Here is an 18047-nt window from a genome sequence, read left to right as displayed (position 1 = left end):
AAGTGGTGAATGCTTTAAAATCAGATTGGTCAAGCTTTGAGGGCTTGTCCTCTTCCATCTTCAAGATCATATCAATCAGGACTTGCTCGGTAATTAAGTTTCCACCTTCATCCATCCATTCCAAGTTGGATGGTGATACTGACTCTCCGGCTTCAATCTTTTTACTGACTTCTTTAGTTTTTTCTAGAATCTCGTCCTTGATGTTCAAAGCCGCTTCAAGCCGGTCCAGAAGATACTCTTCCGTGGTGATATCGTTTGGAAATTTCGAGGGCAAGCAGGAAGACACAGCAACATAGACACGATTACCAATTCGGGTGATGTAAGGTGGATTAGCTGGATTGAACACTATGGGCTCTATGCCATAGTGCTCTGGTGGTGGTGATTGGTCTTGATCCGCCATTGTAGGTATCAAATGGTATCACCTAGGAGCAAAGATGTGCAAAGGTAGGCAAAGATTCTCAGCCCTCCTGCCTCGGCACTGACCCTTTTTTCTATGGCTTTACGCTGAAAAGATGTTTTTTTTTGAAATCTGGGTATGGCTTACTGCGTTAGGCGGAACTATGGCTTTTTTGGAATTTTTGGCCCCGCCCAACTTGGGAGAAGCCAAAAACCATGGCTACAGGCGGTTTATCACTTTACACGGGTAGGGCTTTAGAGGGGTTTGACTGTAGTGGATCCAGACATTCAAGTTCACTGCAAAAAGACCCTTGGTTGAAGCATCTGAGTACTACATGTGGAACTAATTGAAGTCAAAATATTGGCTTGCATTTGTAATGTGTATCGGTTGGACATGATGTCAAAGACATGAAACTCTTGGATTTACTTGCAAGATGTTTCAAGTATTACTACAGTATTTATTCTTGTCATGACCCCACAAACTTAATAAGTACCAGACTGAGATGACCAGACTCATCAAATTCAAGAACCTGCAAAAACCCCTTCTGACCAGAAGAAAAAATCCCAAGCCAATCCAACTCTCAAACTCTTGTAATCAAAATATAATACATTTCTTATCAAAACCTTTAAGCATATTTGAAAAAAAAAATCCCAAACCAAAAAAGGAAGATATATCATCAACCATCAAACCAAATGCAAAAAAAAAATCACGCACACAAAAAAACAAACCAAAAAGAATTGGAAGAGCTCTTCTTTATAAGCCATTTCAATAAATCGATCAAAGAAAATAATTCATTATTATGATTGTAAAAAAATAATGGTAAGATAAGATAAATTCTAGAAGAAAAGAAAAGAAAGGAAGGAAAGAAAGAAATGCAAAAATATAAAAAAAAACATCAAAGACTAGATGATAAAAAAATGCAAAATACAAAGCAAAAAGCAAAGAATGTAATAAAAAAAACCGTTCAAGCCAAACAAAAAAAAAAGAAACCCAATGCAAATGAAGGAAATGAAGAATAAACGTCTCTCTAGAAGATCCCATTCCTCAATTCCAAATTCCTCCTTTAAAAGTCAAAAATAGAGTTTGTTTCAATTTACTCTTCTACATCAACCAATTCAAATGCAATCGTCACAAAGATTTCTTCTTCATTCCCACCTTCAGAAATCCTAGTAGATCTTAAAGTATATCTAATCGGCATATCACCAAAGATTTTAGCTACATTCATCTTAACTGGCCCGATTGCTAAATCAAATGTATTAAAATTCATAAAAGGTGAAAAGAATGAAGTTGCATAAACCCTAAAAAAATTAACAAAAGGTCAGTCAAAAGGTGAGGGGTAGATTGAAAGAAAAGTAAAAAAAGTGACTCAAAACACATCAGGATCGTAGATAAACTCTTTACGATGTTTTCCATATGATTCAGAAAAATACTTGCGTCGTTTTTGAACATCTACACTTTTATTCAAGAATACAAATGTATTATCCTAAAGAGAACAATCAAAAATAAAAAAAACATCATCAAAATCAAATTATTTCAAGATAACAAAAGTCTTTGCAATCATCAAAGAATGAAAGAAAAAAAGCTCATACCTCTAAAATATCAGTCGTAGGATTTCTAAATCTCCAAGGTCCTAATTGACTATGAACCTGATCTTGAAATGGATCATCATCTAATACAAAATTCAGCATATCACCAAACATTAAATCACCTTTCTCTACATCCTTTAGAGCAGGTGCCGCATCAATTTGTTTTTGAGTGGGTCCTTCTCTTTCAGTAGCTTCTCCTACTCCTCTATTTGTGTTTTGCGAGCTAGTTTCAGATAAAACTGATTCACTTTCACTACTTGAAGATCCGACTTTTTCCATCGGCTTAGGTACAGTTAGGTGTTGTTCATATGATCCAGTGGGTCTCATACTGATTGATTTCAGTTCAGGTGTTCGATTCGCGTCTGTTTCTACTCCTTCTTCTGCTGATGAGACTGATTTAAGGACAGTAGAGTTTGACGAATATGAACTGCTTCGTTCTTCCTGTGGTTGTACCTGTCGAGCTGGCGAAGGATGTTCACTAAAAGATGTAGAAGTAGATGAAGTATCATCAGAATGATGAAAAGTCGAAGGCGATGAAACTCTTGGTTCTCCTTCGATCACTTGTTCACTTTTCTCCAACACATCTGGATCAGTGATGATCGTAGGAGAGATGAATAAGGTTTGAGGTCGTTCTCGGATTTTGACACTTTCGAGTTGTGTATTCCTTCCATTATCAAAAGAGGTACTTCTAATGCGATTATTGTTCGAGGTCTCGATCGGTTCAGTTTCGGGTTGAGATTGAAGTGGCCGAGCAAGTACAGTTGAACTTCGATCGGCAGTTACCTTTTGAGGGGGACTAGGTGAAGGTTCATTGGTGTTAGTGGATGAGGAAGGATCACGCCGTCTTCTTGTGAATGGCAATGTGCGGGATGCAGCTCGAGTGACGGTGACTGTGTTAGATTTGCTTTTGCTAGTTGATTTTGAATGATGTAATACAGTTGTAAACTTATTATGACAATTAGTAGGAGGGCTACTGGAAGATGATCCCCCTAAACTAGAAGATGACGTCGAGGAAGATAATCCGGCAGGAGTAAGTTTTTGAAACGCAGTCTTGAGTTTCTTCAATCGACTCTTAACTTTGTGCAACTTTTTCTCCTCACTATCGTGTAATTGGTGACTCTCTAATCTAGGTGGCATAGGAGGACACATCACCACATCTTCTTCACCTAAAGTATCCATCACTTGCTGTGCTCGTGCTTCACCTTCTCTTTCTGTAGCTTCAGTTTCTGCATCTTGATATAAATCTCGCATACCAGCTCCGAAACTAATTTGATGACGTGGGAAGATCCTAGGCGAGAATCGATAAGAGGAAGCTGAACTCATTGGAGGTCGTCCTTCCAAAGCAGTTGAATAAGTCGCATGTGATGATGGTGCACGACACGAGAGTGCATCATCATCATCATCCTCGTTGTATTCTTCATGTTCGCTAAGTTTTCGAGAATGTTGTGAAACTGAAAGAGGTTCTTGAACCGGACGTTCTGCTAAAAGTTCTTTATTCTTCTCTAAAAATGCATCAATCCTATCACCATCTCCTTTAAGTCCAATAAATCTCCAATAACGTTTAGTATGACGACCAATCTTTTTACTTCCAGCTGCTTTACCTATATCAGCTCGATCGACTTGTTCCATTGGTACCATATCATCCCCATCATCCAGATCTTGATCTTCATCACCACGATTGGATTGACGTAAGCAAACGAGTGCATCACTCATTCTAGAAGGTGAAGGCCAAGCACAAAGTGTGTTCATACAAGCTAGATAAGGACTCATGATAAATGGTCGACCACTACTTGGACTAAGATCGTAGAACGTATTGGGATCGATCCAACGTGCTACTCTCATTCCAGCGTTAAAGGCACTCTTTGGAAATTCAACCAAGTGATCAAAGTCACTGTTACAATGAAAGTAAATAAAACAGATTGGATGAAGAGATAAGATTGAAGGTAAGCATTATTATTAGGAAAGAAGCGGAAGAAGATAAGATCCAAGAGTAGAATTAAAAGAACAGATAGGAATCAAAAAAGATAGAAAGCTTACCTTCCAAAATGAACTTCTTCACCACTATAGAGCGGAACTCCTTCACGACGTTTAAATCTACCTTCGATTTGAATATCAAATTTACGAGATCTTCCATCAAAATAAACATGATCATGAATTGGGTTTGAACCATCTGGAGTGATCCCATCAAAATCTTTAATCTTCACTAATACTCTACCAACAAATATATCTGAATCGATGATTGTCGGTTTAGTTGAATCGTTGACATGAGCTATCTGAAGTGTATCTCGGGATGAACCAATACTGATTCTTAGTTTTTTGTTCATTTGATGATGGTGTTCACTGAGGTCGATGGGTTGAGGGCTGGATGGATTGATGGTGATGGTCAGGATGGTAAAGAAGGTCAACAGAGGTCAAGAGAGAGGTGTGTGTTTAATGATCTGAGTCAGAAATCGAATGGCTGTAATCAATTTAAACCCAAAACTGTATTTGACCAAATTTAGAATCAGTCTAAGCTTAATTTAATTTATTTATCAATTCTCTCATCCTGATCCAACAAGCAAACAAATCCAAACTCACTAAAATAAAATAAAATCATCAACTTCTTTTCTAAGGACAACTCTCCGGTAATCCGAACCCAACCTTCAATTCTTGACTTCTTTTAACTTTTAAATACAAATCCACCAAAAAAACTCTCATGCAAGCCCATGCACCTCCAGGCACCTCCATGCACAACCGGCTTAAATCGTATTCTTTTCTTTTGACATACACAGGGAATTAAAAACTTGTTTTAGTTTATCTGTGATTCGACATTCGACATAATCACGAGAGCTAGGAAATTTTGTATTACAGATCATGTCAAATCAATTGATACCATCTTTGGCTAGGCCATAACAATCCTCACACGACCTCGGATTAAATTGCCACCTTGTGTGACAGTTTAATCCTTTATGTACATATCATTTATGTACCCAAGCAGTCAGGTACATATTCTGGTATTATTTAGCAGTACATTTGTATCCAACTTCTTTTAAACCTAGGATCTTGGTTTTGTTTTTGGCGGGGAAAATGCCCAAAACTTTGTGGCTTTCAGGACCCCTGTGCTTACCTGGTGCTTACTTATCCTGTTGGTATCTCCTTTTCCTCATATCTCACATCAACTATCAAGTTGTGTGACCAAACACTCACCAACATCACACTCATGTGGCGCTGGTTTGAGCTTTGAGATGATCCTGGGTGGAACCTGATCACCAGATGGGTGGTTGTTCAGGTTTGCCACAAAGTAGGTAACTGGAGGCAAGGACCAAGAAAGCTCACTTTTTCTGGTTGGGGCCTAGTGTTTGAAAACAAAGAAGTCAGATTCTACCTTCTCACTTTGAGTGCTGTAATTGGTCTTAAACTGCTTGAGTTGAATGTCCATACCCTTCTGTCAAACGCTCAACTAGGAGTTTATTACCCTTTATGTTGGCACTGACTAGTACTTACCTTGAAAAAAGCCCAAGATCACTCAGATGTTGCTTGGGACAGGCTGTAGCCTTAAGCCAACATTAAAGGGATATTGCCATTTATGTGCTTCACAGAAGGAGTAAGGTTACTAACTCACACCTCCTCAAAGTCTAGCACCTATATAGAATAGCCTACATGTCCAGGCTTCAAGTTTGTTTTGTAAAGTACATGTCTGTATTGCAAAAATGATCATACTGCTAGAGTTTCAGGTCATAAAAAAACAACTAGACCAGAATTTAAACCTGGTACCTCAGTATTTACAAGCTGAGAGACATGTCAGAGTACTGCATTTACCACTGTCACTATCTTTTAAAACCTTTTTGAAACATCCTTGAAGTTGAACTTTTACACTGAGTAAATTGCACTACATATTGAATGTCTTGATGGTTTCCTGGTATCTGGAGCTGAAATCAAGCAATAATATTCAGAAAACCAACAAAGTTTGACCTAGTTAAAGAAACATATCTACTCAGGCTTTCATATTGATGCTCAAAGACAATAACGGTACTCAAAGTTGTGTATACTTTGCCATGCATAGTTTTTTTGTGTTGTTTGCAACTACAAACAACTTGGAAACAGTATGTTTCTTGATTGAAGCTCAAAGATATGTACTTTTAAGCCAAAAACATAGTTTTCCCTGGTTGTGTGAAGTTGCGAAAAAAGAAAAGAAAACTATGCACAGCAAAGTATACACAACTTTGAGTACCGTAAATATCTATAGTCTAGAAAACACTCCAGTGAAATTGTTTATTATATCAATGTCACCTGGGAAAGTGCTTCTCTTCTCCTCTAGTATCTTTTCTTTGTAAAACTATCAAGTTCCTAGATATCAAATCAAGTTTTTTGGTCCTAACAGACTCAGCAGAAATAGTGACATCCCACGAGTCTGTTTGAGCATTATCAAAGGGTGTTGATGGTAAGTGCGGGAATGTTGCCCCGTAGTTGGTTATTTTGTTGAATTCTCTGCATTGACAATTTCATAGAGGGATTTTCTAGTTTTGAGATTCTTGTGACATCTTCAATTTTAAGGTTTTATATCATGGAGTTTTGTTTCTCAAATTTGCTTCTTCTATGTTTCAAGAATACTTTCAAACCTTCTTCACCCTACAAATTGGTTGTCTAAATATGATCTGATCAACGGCATCCTAAGCCTGTGGTTTTTGTTTGTATAGGATCTTTTGGGTCCTTGCACTGTTGCCAGTTTGAGATAATCAAATCAACACCTTCCTTACATACCACAAATCTGTAAAGGATGAAGAACTCGTAGTATCTTCTCATTCAAATTCATTCAAAAACTTTCGATGATGTCGATTCCACCTTCATTGAGGGAATTTTGATAAAGTCAATGAGTGGAATGATAAGGTTCAAATGTCATTCTTGATTTGTAGTGTAACTTGCAGTGGCAGATCATTTATCAAGGAGGATTAAAATATAAACAACGTCAGAAACAAACATGGATACTATTATAATTTATATACAAAATGACAAGGCTTTTTATTTAAAAAGCTTTTTTTACATTTTCTCCAGAAGTGATTGTAACGATAGATATATAATCTCAAGAATTTGAGAAGTAATCAGCTGAATTTACTATGACCTGGTGGTTTGCAGCCTGAACATGCTATTCACAAAAAGGTGGCCATGTTGGATTATTAATAATTGAAACTCATGATAGAAAGGAAAAGTTTACTAACTGATAAAGGGTACATTGGAGGGAGTATAAGGGCAAGTGTAATCTCTGCCACCCGAATTAGAACATGCTATGAAAGTTGAAATGTATAAGTTTAGAAAAGTGTTGAATGATATAAGGTAAAAGGAAAGTTTATAAAATGGTTCAGCAAACTGATAGAGCTTATCAAGTAAGTCTATGGAAAAACGTGAACAGGGATAACTAACCATATTGACCACTTGTTTTGAAATTGTAAGCCGAACATTCTTGATTACTCGTGCCAGCAACGTTATCAAGTACACATCCCTTCATTGGTACAAATTGACGACCTATAGACAGTTTACACAATAATTAGGGGAATTCAAACTACCCAAGATGAATAAGAATATAAAAAGATCGCAATTCACCATCTTTTGAGCACTGTTTTATTGGGCAAAGCCAGTTTACGTAAACTTCATCATGGCAAACTAGTGGACAACCAAGATTTGATGAGTATTTTTCTTGGAAAGGAACGTTGGACCGTTTCGCTTACCTGCGTTTTGTCCATTCGCAAATGGCTTGTATCCAATTATACATTTAGCAGTATTTGCGTTTGTGATAGGGAATTGCGTGATACACATAGCAATGAATATGATAACAAATTTATGAGAAGATTGGAAGAATGACATGATGATATATGAATGAAGACGAGATTGAATTTTTTTGTGGTATTTGAAAGAAATATATGCAGATAATAACGTTGTTGTAAAGTCGTGGTTAAAGGAGATTCACGGGTTTCTCAATCTTATATGCAAAAAGTAGAGCACGTTTGAGCAGGCTCAGGCTAAGGGAAAGGCAAGGCTTACTCGTTTGCCTTTCCGCATCACAGATTGAGCGGAGTTTCATACGCGGCACAAAGCGCCTTGACGAACACATCAAGCAATAGTCGACTTGAACAAGGTGCGCTATGCAGCCCGAGCCTACGGAAGCCAAGCGCCACGAGAGCAGCAGGGATGCAACGTTAGGATATTCGAAAATTCATACCGTCACACTTCCAGAGAAAGTGTTCGTGTAAATGGGCGAAAGCGTGAAGTCGAAGCAATTGACAGCTTTGTCGTAAGGCAAGGCTTACTGGTTTGTGGAAATGCAACACAGATTGGACGGAGTCTCATACGCGAGACAACCCGCCGTGACAAACACGTGAAGTGCTAGCCGACTTGAACAAGGTGCGCTAGGCAGCCCAAGCCTACCGAAGCCAAGCACCACCAGAGCAGCAGGGGTGCAGTTTTGGGAAATTCATACTGCCACACTTCTGGAGAAAGTATTTGCGCAAATGGGCGAGAGCGTGAAGCAATCAAATGGGTAACTATGCACGGAAACAGATACCCACAGTTCGAGTTTGGGATCACTACCAGACATACATGATATCTTGAGGAAAATGCTGAGTGTGCCTACTCATTTTAGGGTGACGATATAGTTTTAAGTCTTGCGGCACGCAATGTGCTTATCAACCTGTTATGCGTGTATCGATAGAATTCATAATTCCAATCCAACCAGTCTCAGAGCAGCTCGTGAAATATTTTTTTCTCTTCAGTACAACAACAGTAGAAGAGAATTCCAAAAGACATTGTAAAAGCAAAACAAACGGTCGAAAGAGGTGTATATGCGCCTATTCCTGATAAGGATCGATCTCTAAGTGTTGGGACAAAGTTCGAACTGAACTTTGTAAGAAATTCTTACTAACCTATGGTAAACTGCTCGCGAACTTCGTTGTGCAATTGATGCTCTTTACCTCTTTACCTTCTTTATAAAAAGTTGTAGGAGTTGTATGAAGCTTCTTTACCTTCACAATCAATTTGTTTACTTTTGTAAACTCATCCATTTTATCATCAACAAAACTTTCTCTCTATTCATCTCCAAGTTTAGCCAAAAAACCGTGTGAACATCAGAAGCGCGATTGAGGATGTCATGATGTCTTTTATGTCTCGTGCTGATTTGGCTGCTTAAGAAGCAGGGGGTAGTGGGTCAAGCTTGATGTTCTCACCCACCCTTCAGCATCAGCAAAAATAGATGTATTTCTTTCTTTATTCTTGTGTTCAGTGACTATTAGCATGAATGGTTTCTGAACTATTGATTGATGTGATCAATCAGTATCAATAGTTTCGATAAATGTGATCAAAAGTACGTAGATTTCCCGCTGCAGTGCGGGCCTTTGCAATTACCGTGTCCGCGCAAGGGCTGTGTCAAGCTAACCTTTGCAATGAGTCTCTGTAAAAATGCTCTATAGCCGCTGCCCTCTACGCAAGCGGAGGGTGTGTTGCAGCCTGCGCCGCGAGGATGGTCACACAGGGTCGCGGATAAGGTTGATGATCACCGTGATCATTCAGATCACGTAAAGGTCGCGCACATATTGATCGAGAATTGATACACTCTCTCACACTCTATCCTGATGACACAATTTTCTTCTCTTCGCATTCAAGAGCTGACACTCTTGATTGCAGACAAGTGAACCAATACTTGTGCACAACTGTTTGATAGTTGCGGCGGGGGCGATGGCTTTCCTCCTGACATTCAACTGATAATCACACTTTGTAGGCAGAGCAAAGGAGACTCTAAACACCAAAAGATATATGCAGTCTGAACAGCAAGCAAAAAACAGATGGTGAAGCATCAAAGGGCATACTCTGGAATACTTGTTATTTGCCAATAAGCTTCATCACAATACACAAGTCAAGCCATGACCACCAAAATGTGAAGCAAGCGGAGACCAAAGATTCAGGGACCCTCGTCACGCATGCTCACAAGCAGCTTCTCCATGGTATGAAACTTGACAATGTTCACATCATACATGTCAAAAGCCAACATGATACAAATCTTCAGAAGGTGATGCAAGGGAGCACATCATTATGTTCTATGACACAATGGTTGAGAAGAGCCAGACAGACAGAAACTCAGGCAGGCTTCAACACATATAAAAGGTCAACTAATTTGCCAATGACTTGTTGCCTATCCAATTCATCCTACCAAGTTGTTTGTCTAACCTGCACACTTGCATAGGTATGTTTCACAACAGTTTTCATCAGCCAATTGTAGTTTTTTTTTAAAATCATTAACCAAGCTCATACTTGATGGTCCCTTACCTTACCCTTTTGATTAGCCTAGATATTATCAGAGTCTCAACCCAACCTACACAGAATCTTTCTGGCATCCTGGTGAGTCTTGAGTTATTTAAATAAATCTTCTTTGCAATTTTCCATATCTGAGACTTGGTCAACCAATTAGATATCATCATGAAACTCAGCATTGTCGCAGCCATCTTCACAGCATCTGTATCATTTAACCAAGTTTTTGGTTCAATGACTAATGATCTCAAGAGTGAAAAAGGAATTCTTTTTGCTGATGAGTCTTTGGGCAACCCACTGGACCCCCCTGTAGAGATGCCAGAGTGTCAGGCATGTGAGGCTTGTCAAGGAATCAGGAAAGCTCCAACTGAGGTTTCTGATGAAAAAAGTTGGAATTTAACCCAGGATTTTATCAATGTTTCTGATGAACATGGCCGGGATTTGAATTTTTGCTGAGATTTTTTTGACAATAAATGTTGGAATTGTGGCTAATTTAGTGACATTTTGAGGAAAACAATCACACTTGGTGACTGGATGGTGGGTTTAACTTTGGGGTCAAAGCTAGGTCTAGCTATGTATGTAAATTTGTGGAAGACTGTGGAAGGATCAAATAGTATGAAATTTACAATAGAGAAAAGCTAAATTCCTCTTCTTTATCACAAACAACACATGTGCCCCCATTTGTTTGAAGATCTAGTAAACTGATGTTTTATGGGTCCAGACATTGCATCTTGAGTACACAACACTTGTCTATGAGCATGTGGCTGGAAGAATGCTTCTGTTACATGTGCTATGTCATCAACAAGCTCATTCAAAGGTACCATGAAGAAACAAAAAGTCAACAGCTTGTGGAGATGATGAATAGTCAACATGTTGTTTTCCCCTTTTTATCCTCTTTAACCTGCATGTTCTTGATCACATTTTCTATCATACCAAGTACCTCATCCAAGTATGTGATTGTATATAAACATGAAATCCAAGGTTTCTTACCAGATAACATGCATCCCCATGTTTATTCATGCTTCTGAGAGCCAGCCAATGCGGTTGGTAGTACTATATTTCCCACTGTATGCACATCCTCCCCCAATCTATAACAAAATCATGCAAATGCATACAATGGTTTTCAACAACCACTAGATGATGTTACCATCTCACAATTCATGAACCGTTGAGTAAATATGGCACAAGGCGTGATACCATCTTGTTGTGTTTTCTTTCAACATACCTCATGTTTCTTTTTCCCAATCAATTATTTCATATATCCTGTTTTGAGTGCTGATCTGTGTTATGTTATGTTATGTTATGTCATTGTTTTCTTCCTTTTCTCAAATATTTGGGTGCATGTTTTTTTTATTTTATTAATTCATCCATCATCAGATTCAAAGAGTCAACATCAACAATGTTCAAGGACTTCTGGTCTCCTGCTGTAAAGATTGACTCACCTTTTGGATATGCCAGCCTTCTTCAAGATCAACCTGTTGAGAAGAAAACCCTGGTTGGTTAAAGTGTTGACTGATCTAGGAGGTTGTGCTAAATCATGTAAGTAGGTTGTCTTTTGACCTGTGTATCTTTCTTTTCACTATATAGAGCTCACTTTGGTCTACTCAGCTTCTTCCCTCATTGGAAAGGATCTGTAAGTACGTTTTCTCTGTCAGCATCAATAGCATTATTTATTAATCTCCAATGTGTCTTATAAATCCTTTTATTAGTTTCCAGATTTATGAATTTGAAGACCTCTTGACAACTTTTTCAAAGGAGCATCTTGGCCTCTTCTCACCCATTCTGTTTGGCTAAGTTTTGGATAAGTTGGTAAAGCTTCAGCATCATTCTCTTCAGCTTTTCTAACCAATTTCTTGAATTGATGTTTAAGTTTGCATTCGAGCTGACACCTTCATTGCTTTTAGGTGGTCAACATGTAACATATGTTGTTAGCTGAAAGTTGATGAAACAAATTTTGATAGGGTTCAACAGCTTGGTTTCAAACAATGGTTATGCTGTTTGTGTGTGACAGCTCATCAGGAGGCCATTTTCATGTTTAATTACATTCATCAGATCACCTTCCTTGGCATTGGATAGAAAATTCTATTGATTTGGATGATCATTCATGAAAAGTGGTGATTATGTGGCTGCTAGCAAAGTGAATGTTTTTGTGTTTAAAGAATTTTCATTTTTCACAAAGCAACCTGATGAACATTGGTTTTTGATTCCCAAAAATAATTCAGACTTGCAATACTCTGGTTGTGTATTTCTTACCAATAAATATACATAGTTCTTTTTCCATCCAAATGACCCGAAGGCAAATGATCAGGAAGTGATGATGGATGGGTTAATTTTTGAAAGATATTATCTTGATCCTTGGTGCCATGCTGAAGTAGAGAACCTAAGAATGATCACAAATACTAGGTATATCAATCCTGTGAAAATCCACAATCAAGTGTTTTACTGAGATATGTGTTGGAGTCATCTACTGCTCTAGGTAGAAATATTTCAACCACCATGCTACAGGGAGTGTGGTTAGCTGGATCTTGACAGAATGATTCCAATGTTTTGAGACATTTCACCATCATCACAAGCCCAGAGATTTTTGACACGGTCTTGTGATGTGTGATCACAGATGTGTTATCCTTCATTCTCTTCTATCCACCCGCCAAAGTACTTGCAACATATCAAAGCAATGGCTTTTGAGATCAGATGTTATGAGGGGTTTTGAGGGGTTTTGAAAACGAGGTTTCGAATACTACCGACACCCTTGGCCTCCAGAATCCTGAAATTCAGGTATAAATGACTTGAATCTGATATTCGGATATATTTTGTCCATATTCTTCCTGGGAGCTATCCGCGGGCCTGCTATGGTCGTGATATCAAGACAGAACGCGCCCTCATGGACCTCATGGGGGGTCAGGAAGGTTTCAATTTTTTCATACAATTTTCTGTTTTATTTCAGCCGGATAGAGAGCATGCAGGAACAAAAACGTGCATACTTCCTAGTATCTTCAGGTGTGCTGAAGGGCTGAAATCCATGTTGGTTGTATGCACTTACGCGAATAGAAACCTCATGGGTATTCAGTGCTGCTCGGTTCCAGTTTCGATCATCGAGAGAAAAGCTGAGAAAAGAGACTAGCGAGCTTCTTGTCTCCGAGAGGGTTATTGGACGATCGGATAACAAACTTTGAATTCTGAAGTCTCCTTCGTCAAACAGCTGTAAAATTGACCTATGCCCTTCTCGGCACTGGTATCGCTTCTGATATATTTGCTCGAAGTGTTCAAAACCAACCGATTAAACAACCATCTGATTGGGTCAGTCCTTTGGACGTTCAACCAATACGCACGCCATAGGGTTTCCTTCCTCATAAGACCCCGAATCCAAAATCCTTCAACCAATTGCAGAACTGCGGTCACATGCATCTCGCAATCTCATTAATTCGCTGCACATCTTGCTGAGATTGGGACTTTGATGACAGTTTACGCAGTTGAATCCAGGAAAGTTTGGTTTCTATTTTGCTCCCAAGTAAAACATGTCTCTTGACTGCCTTCCACTCAAATTGAAAGATGAAGAGATGACAAATGAAAAAACTAGCGAGAGTCTTTACTCTGAGTGTGAGTAGCTTGGAATGTGGCCCCCCAGAATGTCGCCCAGGTCTCTGCGATACAACGCGTCTCGGTCCCTCGAAGCTCTCCAGCGTCGAAAAGTTGATGTTTTCTATACATGAAGGGCGAGCGTTAGACGGTGACATCAGTTTGATTAAGTTTTAGGTTGTTGATTGAAGTTGTAATTTTCATGATGGGGTGGTAAATATTTTGTTGTACATAACCATAAGCCCAAATTACAAACTCGAAGTGATGATGTGTGTAACGATAAGCCAAGCTTTGTGTCTGTCTACTTTTTTATTTTGTTGACCGTTGACTCGGTTCATTACCATCGATTCTTCCCTGCCCTACAAACTGATACTATCAATCCACTTTGAATAGCTCAAGTCCATATCATTCTAAACTATTCTCACACAAGCCATCGGACAGATTGATACATCAGTCCCCGGCTCATTCAGTTATTCATTCATCATTTTAAATTTCTACCATTCACATTGTAGTTTCCTTTCAAACCCACCTGATCGAATCTGATGGCTAATTCCTCTTCACCTAAGTCTGTTCGGCGTCCATCGGTTGGCGCCGGGATATTGAGTTCTTCCATTACTCCGATTACTATCGAATCTCCTACGAGCTTGAGGAGAGATAGTACACCCGGTAGCGCCAAAAGGAAACCAAGTATTGATCCAGGAAGGTCGGTCTGATGTGTTGTTTTGGGGTCCTAGTTCTGAACTGATTTCTCGTTTTGGGGCTACCTATATATATTGCAGACTCGGAAGTATGCACGCTCTTACGCCTGTGACTAAACTACTCAAAGAGATGGCAATCAAAGGTCCTTTTAACGTTGTTTTTATTGGAGCTGGGGTCAGTGTCTTCGTTCAGGATGAATTCACATCCGATTTCCAAGTTGGTTTCTTGTAACCGAGCTGACAATTGTGATGGGATTTGATCGGGTTGATGAAAACAGAACATTAACTTTGGAAGGTATGATCTTCCCCCTTGCTTTCGTTCGATCATCTTCAAATACAGATAGTGTGTTCTGATCTTCCGTATGATCTCGATACGCATACAGTGACGAAGGCCCGTGGAGTAAGTCTGAAACATTGGTTTAAATCGCTTACCAGTCTTTGACTCGAATGTTGATCATCTCACATTGTCATCTGCTAACGTTGACTCTGATCAACTTTGCCTGCAAATAGATCATTCGGTCCGACTAGAGCACAAGTTACAGACACGATTGAATGTAGTAGCGATCATAGATCCCGCCACTCATCGTTCCAAACAGGTGAAGGAGTTGAAATGTGCAACCTTTGTAGAGAAGGCTTATAAGGATGCAAGGTTATGTAAAGATTTAGACGAGTTTGTATCAGTAATGACTCCAGAAGAGAAACCCCACGCCATCGTGATCGGTAGTCCGGCTCAATTTCACGGTAGTAACATGTGAGTACTGCCTGTTTAGCTCATGTGTGATACAATTTTGACATGGTCATTTACCAGTCCTGGACAGGATTTGGAATTGCAATGCTTGAAGCATTTCCCCGACGTGGCGCTTTTTATCGAAAAGCCTATATCATGTGCTCCTGTTCCTGCTTGCTATGCTTTGGCCGACATCTTAGAAAAGAAAGATTGCGTAACCTCTGTAGGATACATGTTGAGATATTTACAGGTGTGCCTTTTTCTCGAAAGTCTGCGATTCCAATTGTGATTGCACTGTACTGAGATATTGGATCATTTACAGGTCATTCAACAAATGCAACGCATCATCGCGGAATCTGGAAAACCAGTGATGATGGTGGTAGCACGATGTGAGTTAATTTTTACCACCATAGAACCATGAATGTTCTCATCTGATACACGAACGTCAGATGTTTGTAGTTATGCCAAGATTAAAAGTGAAGTTTGGTGGAACAAATCAAAAAGTCTTGGTCCGATTGTTGAACAAGGCACTCACTTGGGTATGCTCTTTACTCTTCTTTTTTATGCTCTTCACAAAACCAAGAATGCGCTGTCTAATTGTTCCTGGCCGATCCTTAGTCGATTTATGTCGTTATTTTGGAGGTGAAGCTATATTGGATTCTGTCCAAGCCACATCTACCGAGGTATAGTAATTTGTCTTGATCTTTGAAAAATCCATCTTCTGAAGACTCCAGTTTTCATCATCTGATTAGTATTTCGAAGAGGCTGGAAAGCTGGAGATGATTCCAATCGACGAATCCAAGATACCTGAGGAACATCGAATTCCTCGTACTACCTCTGCACTCTGGTACGCCTTATAATTTTTCTTCCTGTGCTGCTGACAAGATTTGTTTATGAGCTGACACCAATTTGTCTTATATCTTCCAGGAAATTTGATACCGGTGCTGTCTGTTCCTTCACTCACGCGTTGACTTTACAAGGCACCAAATACTCAACCGAGTTGGAGGTATACTGTATGTGCTTCCCTTGTAGCCGCTTTTGTTTTCTCTCTCTGGCTCAGGATTGTCTTGGCTGATTAACAAACCAACTTTGAAAGTGGACGGATGGCAAATGAAAGTAGTAGATTTATACAATGAGCCCACACTCTATGTACGATCGCCCGAAGCAGATGCAGAACAAAAGATTGATTTTCCATCCGATGATCCCTACTTCGGTGAGATCTCAGCTTGGATTGATGCAGCTGAAGGAGGCAATCACTCGGATTCAGCTATTGCTGAAGATGACGAAGAAGAGATTCCAAATGGAATCTTGAGTAGCTTCAGAGACGCATGTGGGACTTATGCACTCACCTGGTTTGTTTCATTTTGTTGAAAAACAAACGTATGTTTTTGTTGATTGATCATCTTTCGTTTCTTGTCTTCTGTAGGGCTATCAAAGAAGCATCAGAACGTGCGATGAAGACGCCTGCTACGAAATCATGAAGGAAGCCAGAACAAGATCATGATGATCATCACCTTGACAAGTGTCCTTTTTGGCTCGGGCATATTTTTTTAGTATCTCCTTTTTTCAAATGATGACCGAACGCACCAAAAGATGGACTCCGTATGTGAAGAGAGAAAAATACAAAAACACGACTATAGAGATAGAATCGAATTGTTATGTTTTCTTTATGTCTTACTCTTTTTGTGAGGCTCATGTGACTGTAAGAATTGAATGGTTTCGAGCGATGTGCACTTTTGAGTTTGATGAAGGATTCTTCAATTTGAAGTCTTGCCTTTTTAATAAGTTCATCTTCAGGCATAAGGTGTATTGTGTGAATATTGCTACCCATTGTCACTAGGGACAGGGTTATTTGAGGAGTATGACTCACAGAAAGCACAATTATGAATAAGTAGTAACGAAGATGAGTGTTTGGGATTGGTTATCTGGCTGTAAGCAAGACCATGATCTGGGAGTGTTGCAAAACTACACTGTAAACATTAGCCGTGTTCAAACCAAACCCGGTTGCACAAAAACCTGGTACACCCGGTTGACTTTCTGGCTGGAAGCTGTCAAGAGCTGTCACTAGATACACAAAGTTACCACCAAAGATGCAACTGGGTGTACTGGGTTTTTGGGTCAACCGGGTTTGGTTTGAACACGGCTATTGAACAACTTCCCTTCAATTGAGCAGGGAAAAATTATTAGAAGTATAATTGGTCATAAAGTATTGATCACTGCACACCTGAGCCATAAAACCCACATTACATATCTGCAACAAGCTGAGCAAGTTGTTAGCTATCACGTACATACGGGTCTGCTCAGTTCCCTGCTCATATGAATAAATAAATCACATGCAATACATCATGTAACTTTTTCCACTTTGACAAAATCCTCCCAAAAATTGACTACATATACCTCCATAGCTACTCAGGCAATACTCTGGACACCATTCAATAGTAACAGAAAGGGTGTTACATGAGGTTCACTTGATGAAATTACAGAAAAGCTATGAGTCAGTGTATGTAGTCAATTCTTGAAATGCTTTGGTCAAACTGAAAAAAATTACAGAAGGTATTACATATGATATACTCATTCAGATGAGCCAACAGCTGAGCAGCTCTGTATGTACATGATAGCTCCCAATTTACCGATCCTGCTGCACATATGTAGTGTGGGTGCTATCACTTGGGTATGTGTTGATCAATGCTTTATGGCTAACCATACTTTCAACAATTTCCCCCCCCCCAATTGAAGGAAAGTTGTCTGATGTTTGCAGTGCTACAATCAAAAGACTTCTTAAGGAACTCAAG

General features: G+C 39.3%; 4 protein-coding genes across 4 annotated transcripts; 2 read left to right on the top strand and 2 right to left on the bottom strand.

Annotated features, from left to right (window-relative positions):
- Window positions 1–1490: 1490 nt before the first annotated feature.
- MELLADRAFT_109368 (uncharacterized protein) lies at window positions 1491–4307 on the bottom strand (the record flags this gene model as incomplete). The annotated part of the gene is made up of 4 exons (XM_007413312.1): window positions 1491–1695; window positions 1771–1880; window positions 1987–3874; window positions 4021–4307. The coding sequence occupies 4 exons, from the start codon at window positions 4305–4307 to the stop codon at window positions 1491–1493; spliced, it is 2490 nt and encodes an 829-aa protein (XP_007413374.1).
- Window positions 4308–7061: 2754 nt separating this feature from the next.
- MELLADRAFT_123223 (uncharacterized protein) lies at window positions 7062–7821 on the bottom strand (the record flags this gene model as incomplete). The annotated part of the gene is made up of 5 exons (XM_007413311.1): window positions 7062–7105; window positions 7179–7244; window positions 7381–7482; window positions 7561–7620; window positions 7686–7821. The coding sequence occupies 5 exons, from the start codon at window positions 7819–7821 to the stop codon at window positions 7062–7064; spliced, it is 408 nt and encodes a 135-aa protein (XP_007413373.1).
- Window positions 7822–10422: 2601 nt separating this feature from the next.
- Window positions 10423–10710, top strand: MELLADRAFT_124500 (uncharacterized protein; the record flags this gene model as incomplete). The annotated part of the gene is made up of 1 exon (XM_007413437.1): window positions 10423–10710. The coding sequence occupies one exon, from the start codon at window positions 10423–10425 to the stop codon at window positions 10708–10710; it is 288 nt and encodes a 95-aa protein (XP_007413499.1).
- Window positions 10711–14658: 3948 nt separating this feature from the next.
- On the top strand, window positions 14659–16626 carry MELLADRAFT_38087 (uncharacterized protein; the record flags this gene model as incomplete). The annotated part of the gene is made up of 11 exons (XM_007413438.1): window positions 14659–14703; window positions 14807–14823; window positions 14912–14928; window positions 15039–15279; window positions 15337–15505; window positions 15578–15644; window positions 15705–15794; window positions 15874–15938; window positions 16008–16102; window positions 16183–16268; window positions 16352–16626. 11 exons carry the CDS (start codon window positions 14659–14661, stop codon window positions 16624–16626), a joined length of 1167 nt encoding a protein of 388 aa, XP_007413500.1.
- Window positions 16627–18047: the final 1421 nt, after the last annotated feature.

Source organism: Melampsora larici-populina, assembly GCF_000204055.1.
Source record: "Melampsora larici-populina 98AG31 unplaced genomic scaffold MELLAscaffold_36, whole genome shotgun sequence".
Classification (NCBI taxonomy): domain Eukaryota; kingdom Fungi; phylum Basidiomycota; class Pucciniomycetes; order Pucciniales; family Melampsoraceae; genus Melampsora; species Melampsora laricis-populina.
Note: the sequence above shows the minus strand (reverse complement) of the source record. Positions and strands in the feature narration are given on the sequence as shown.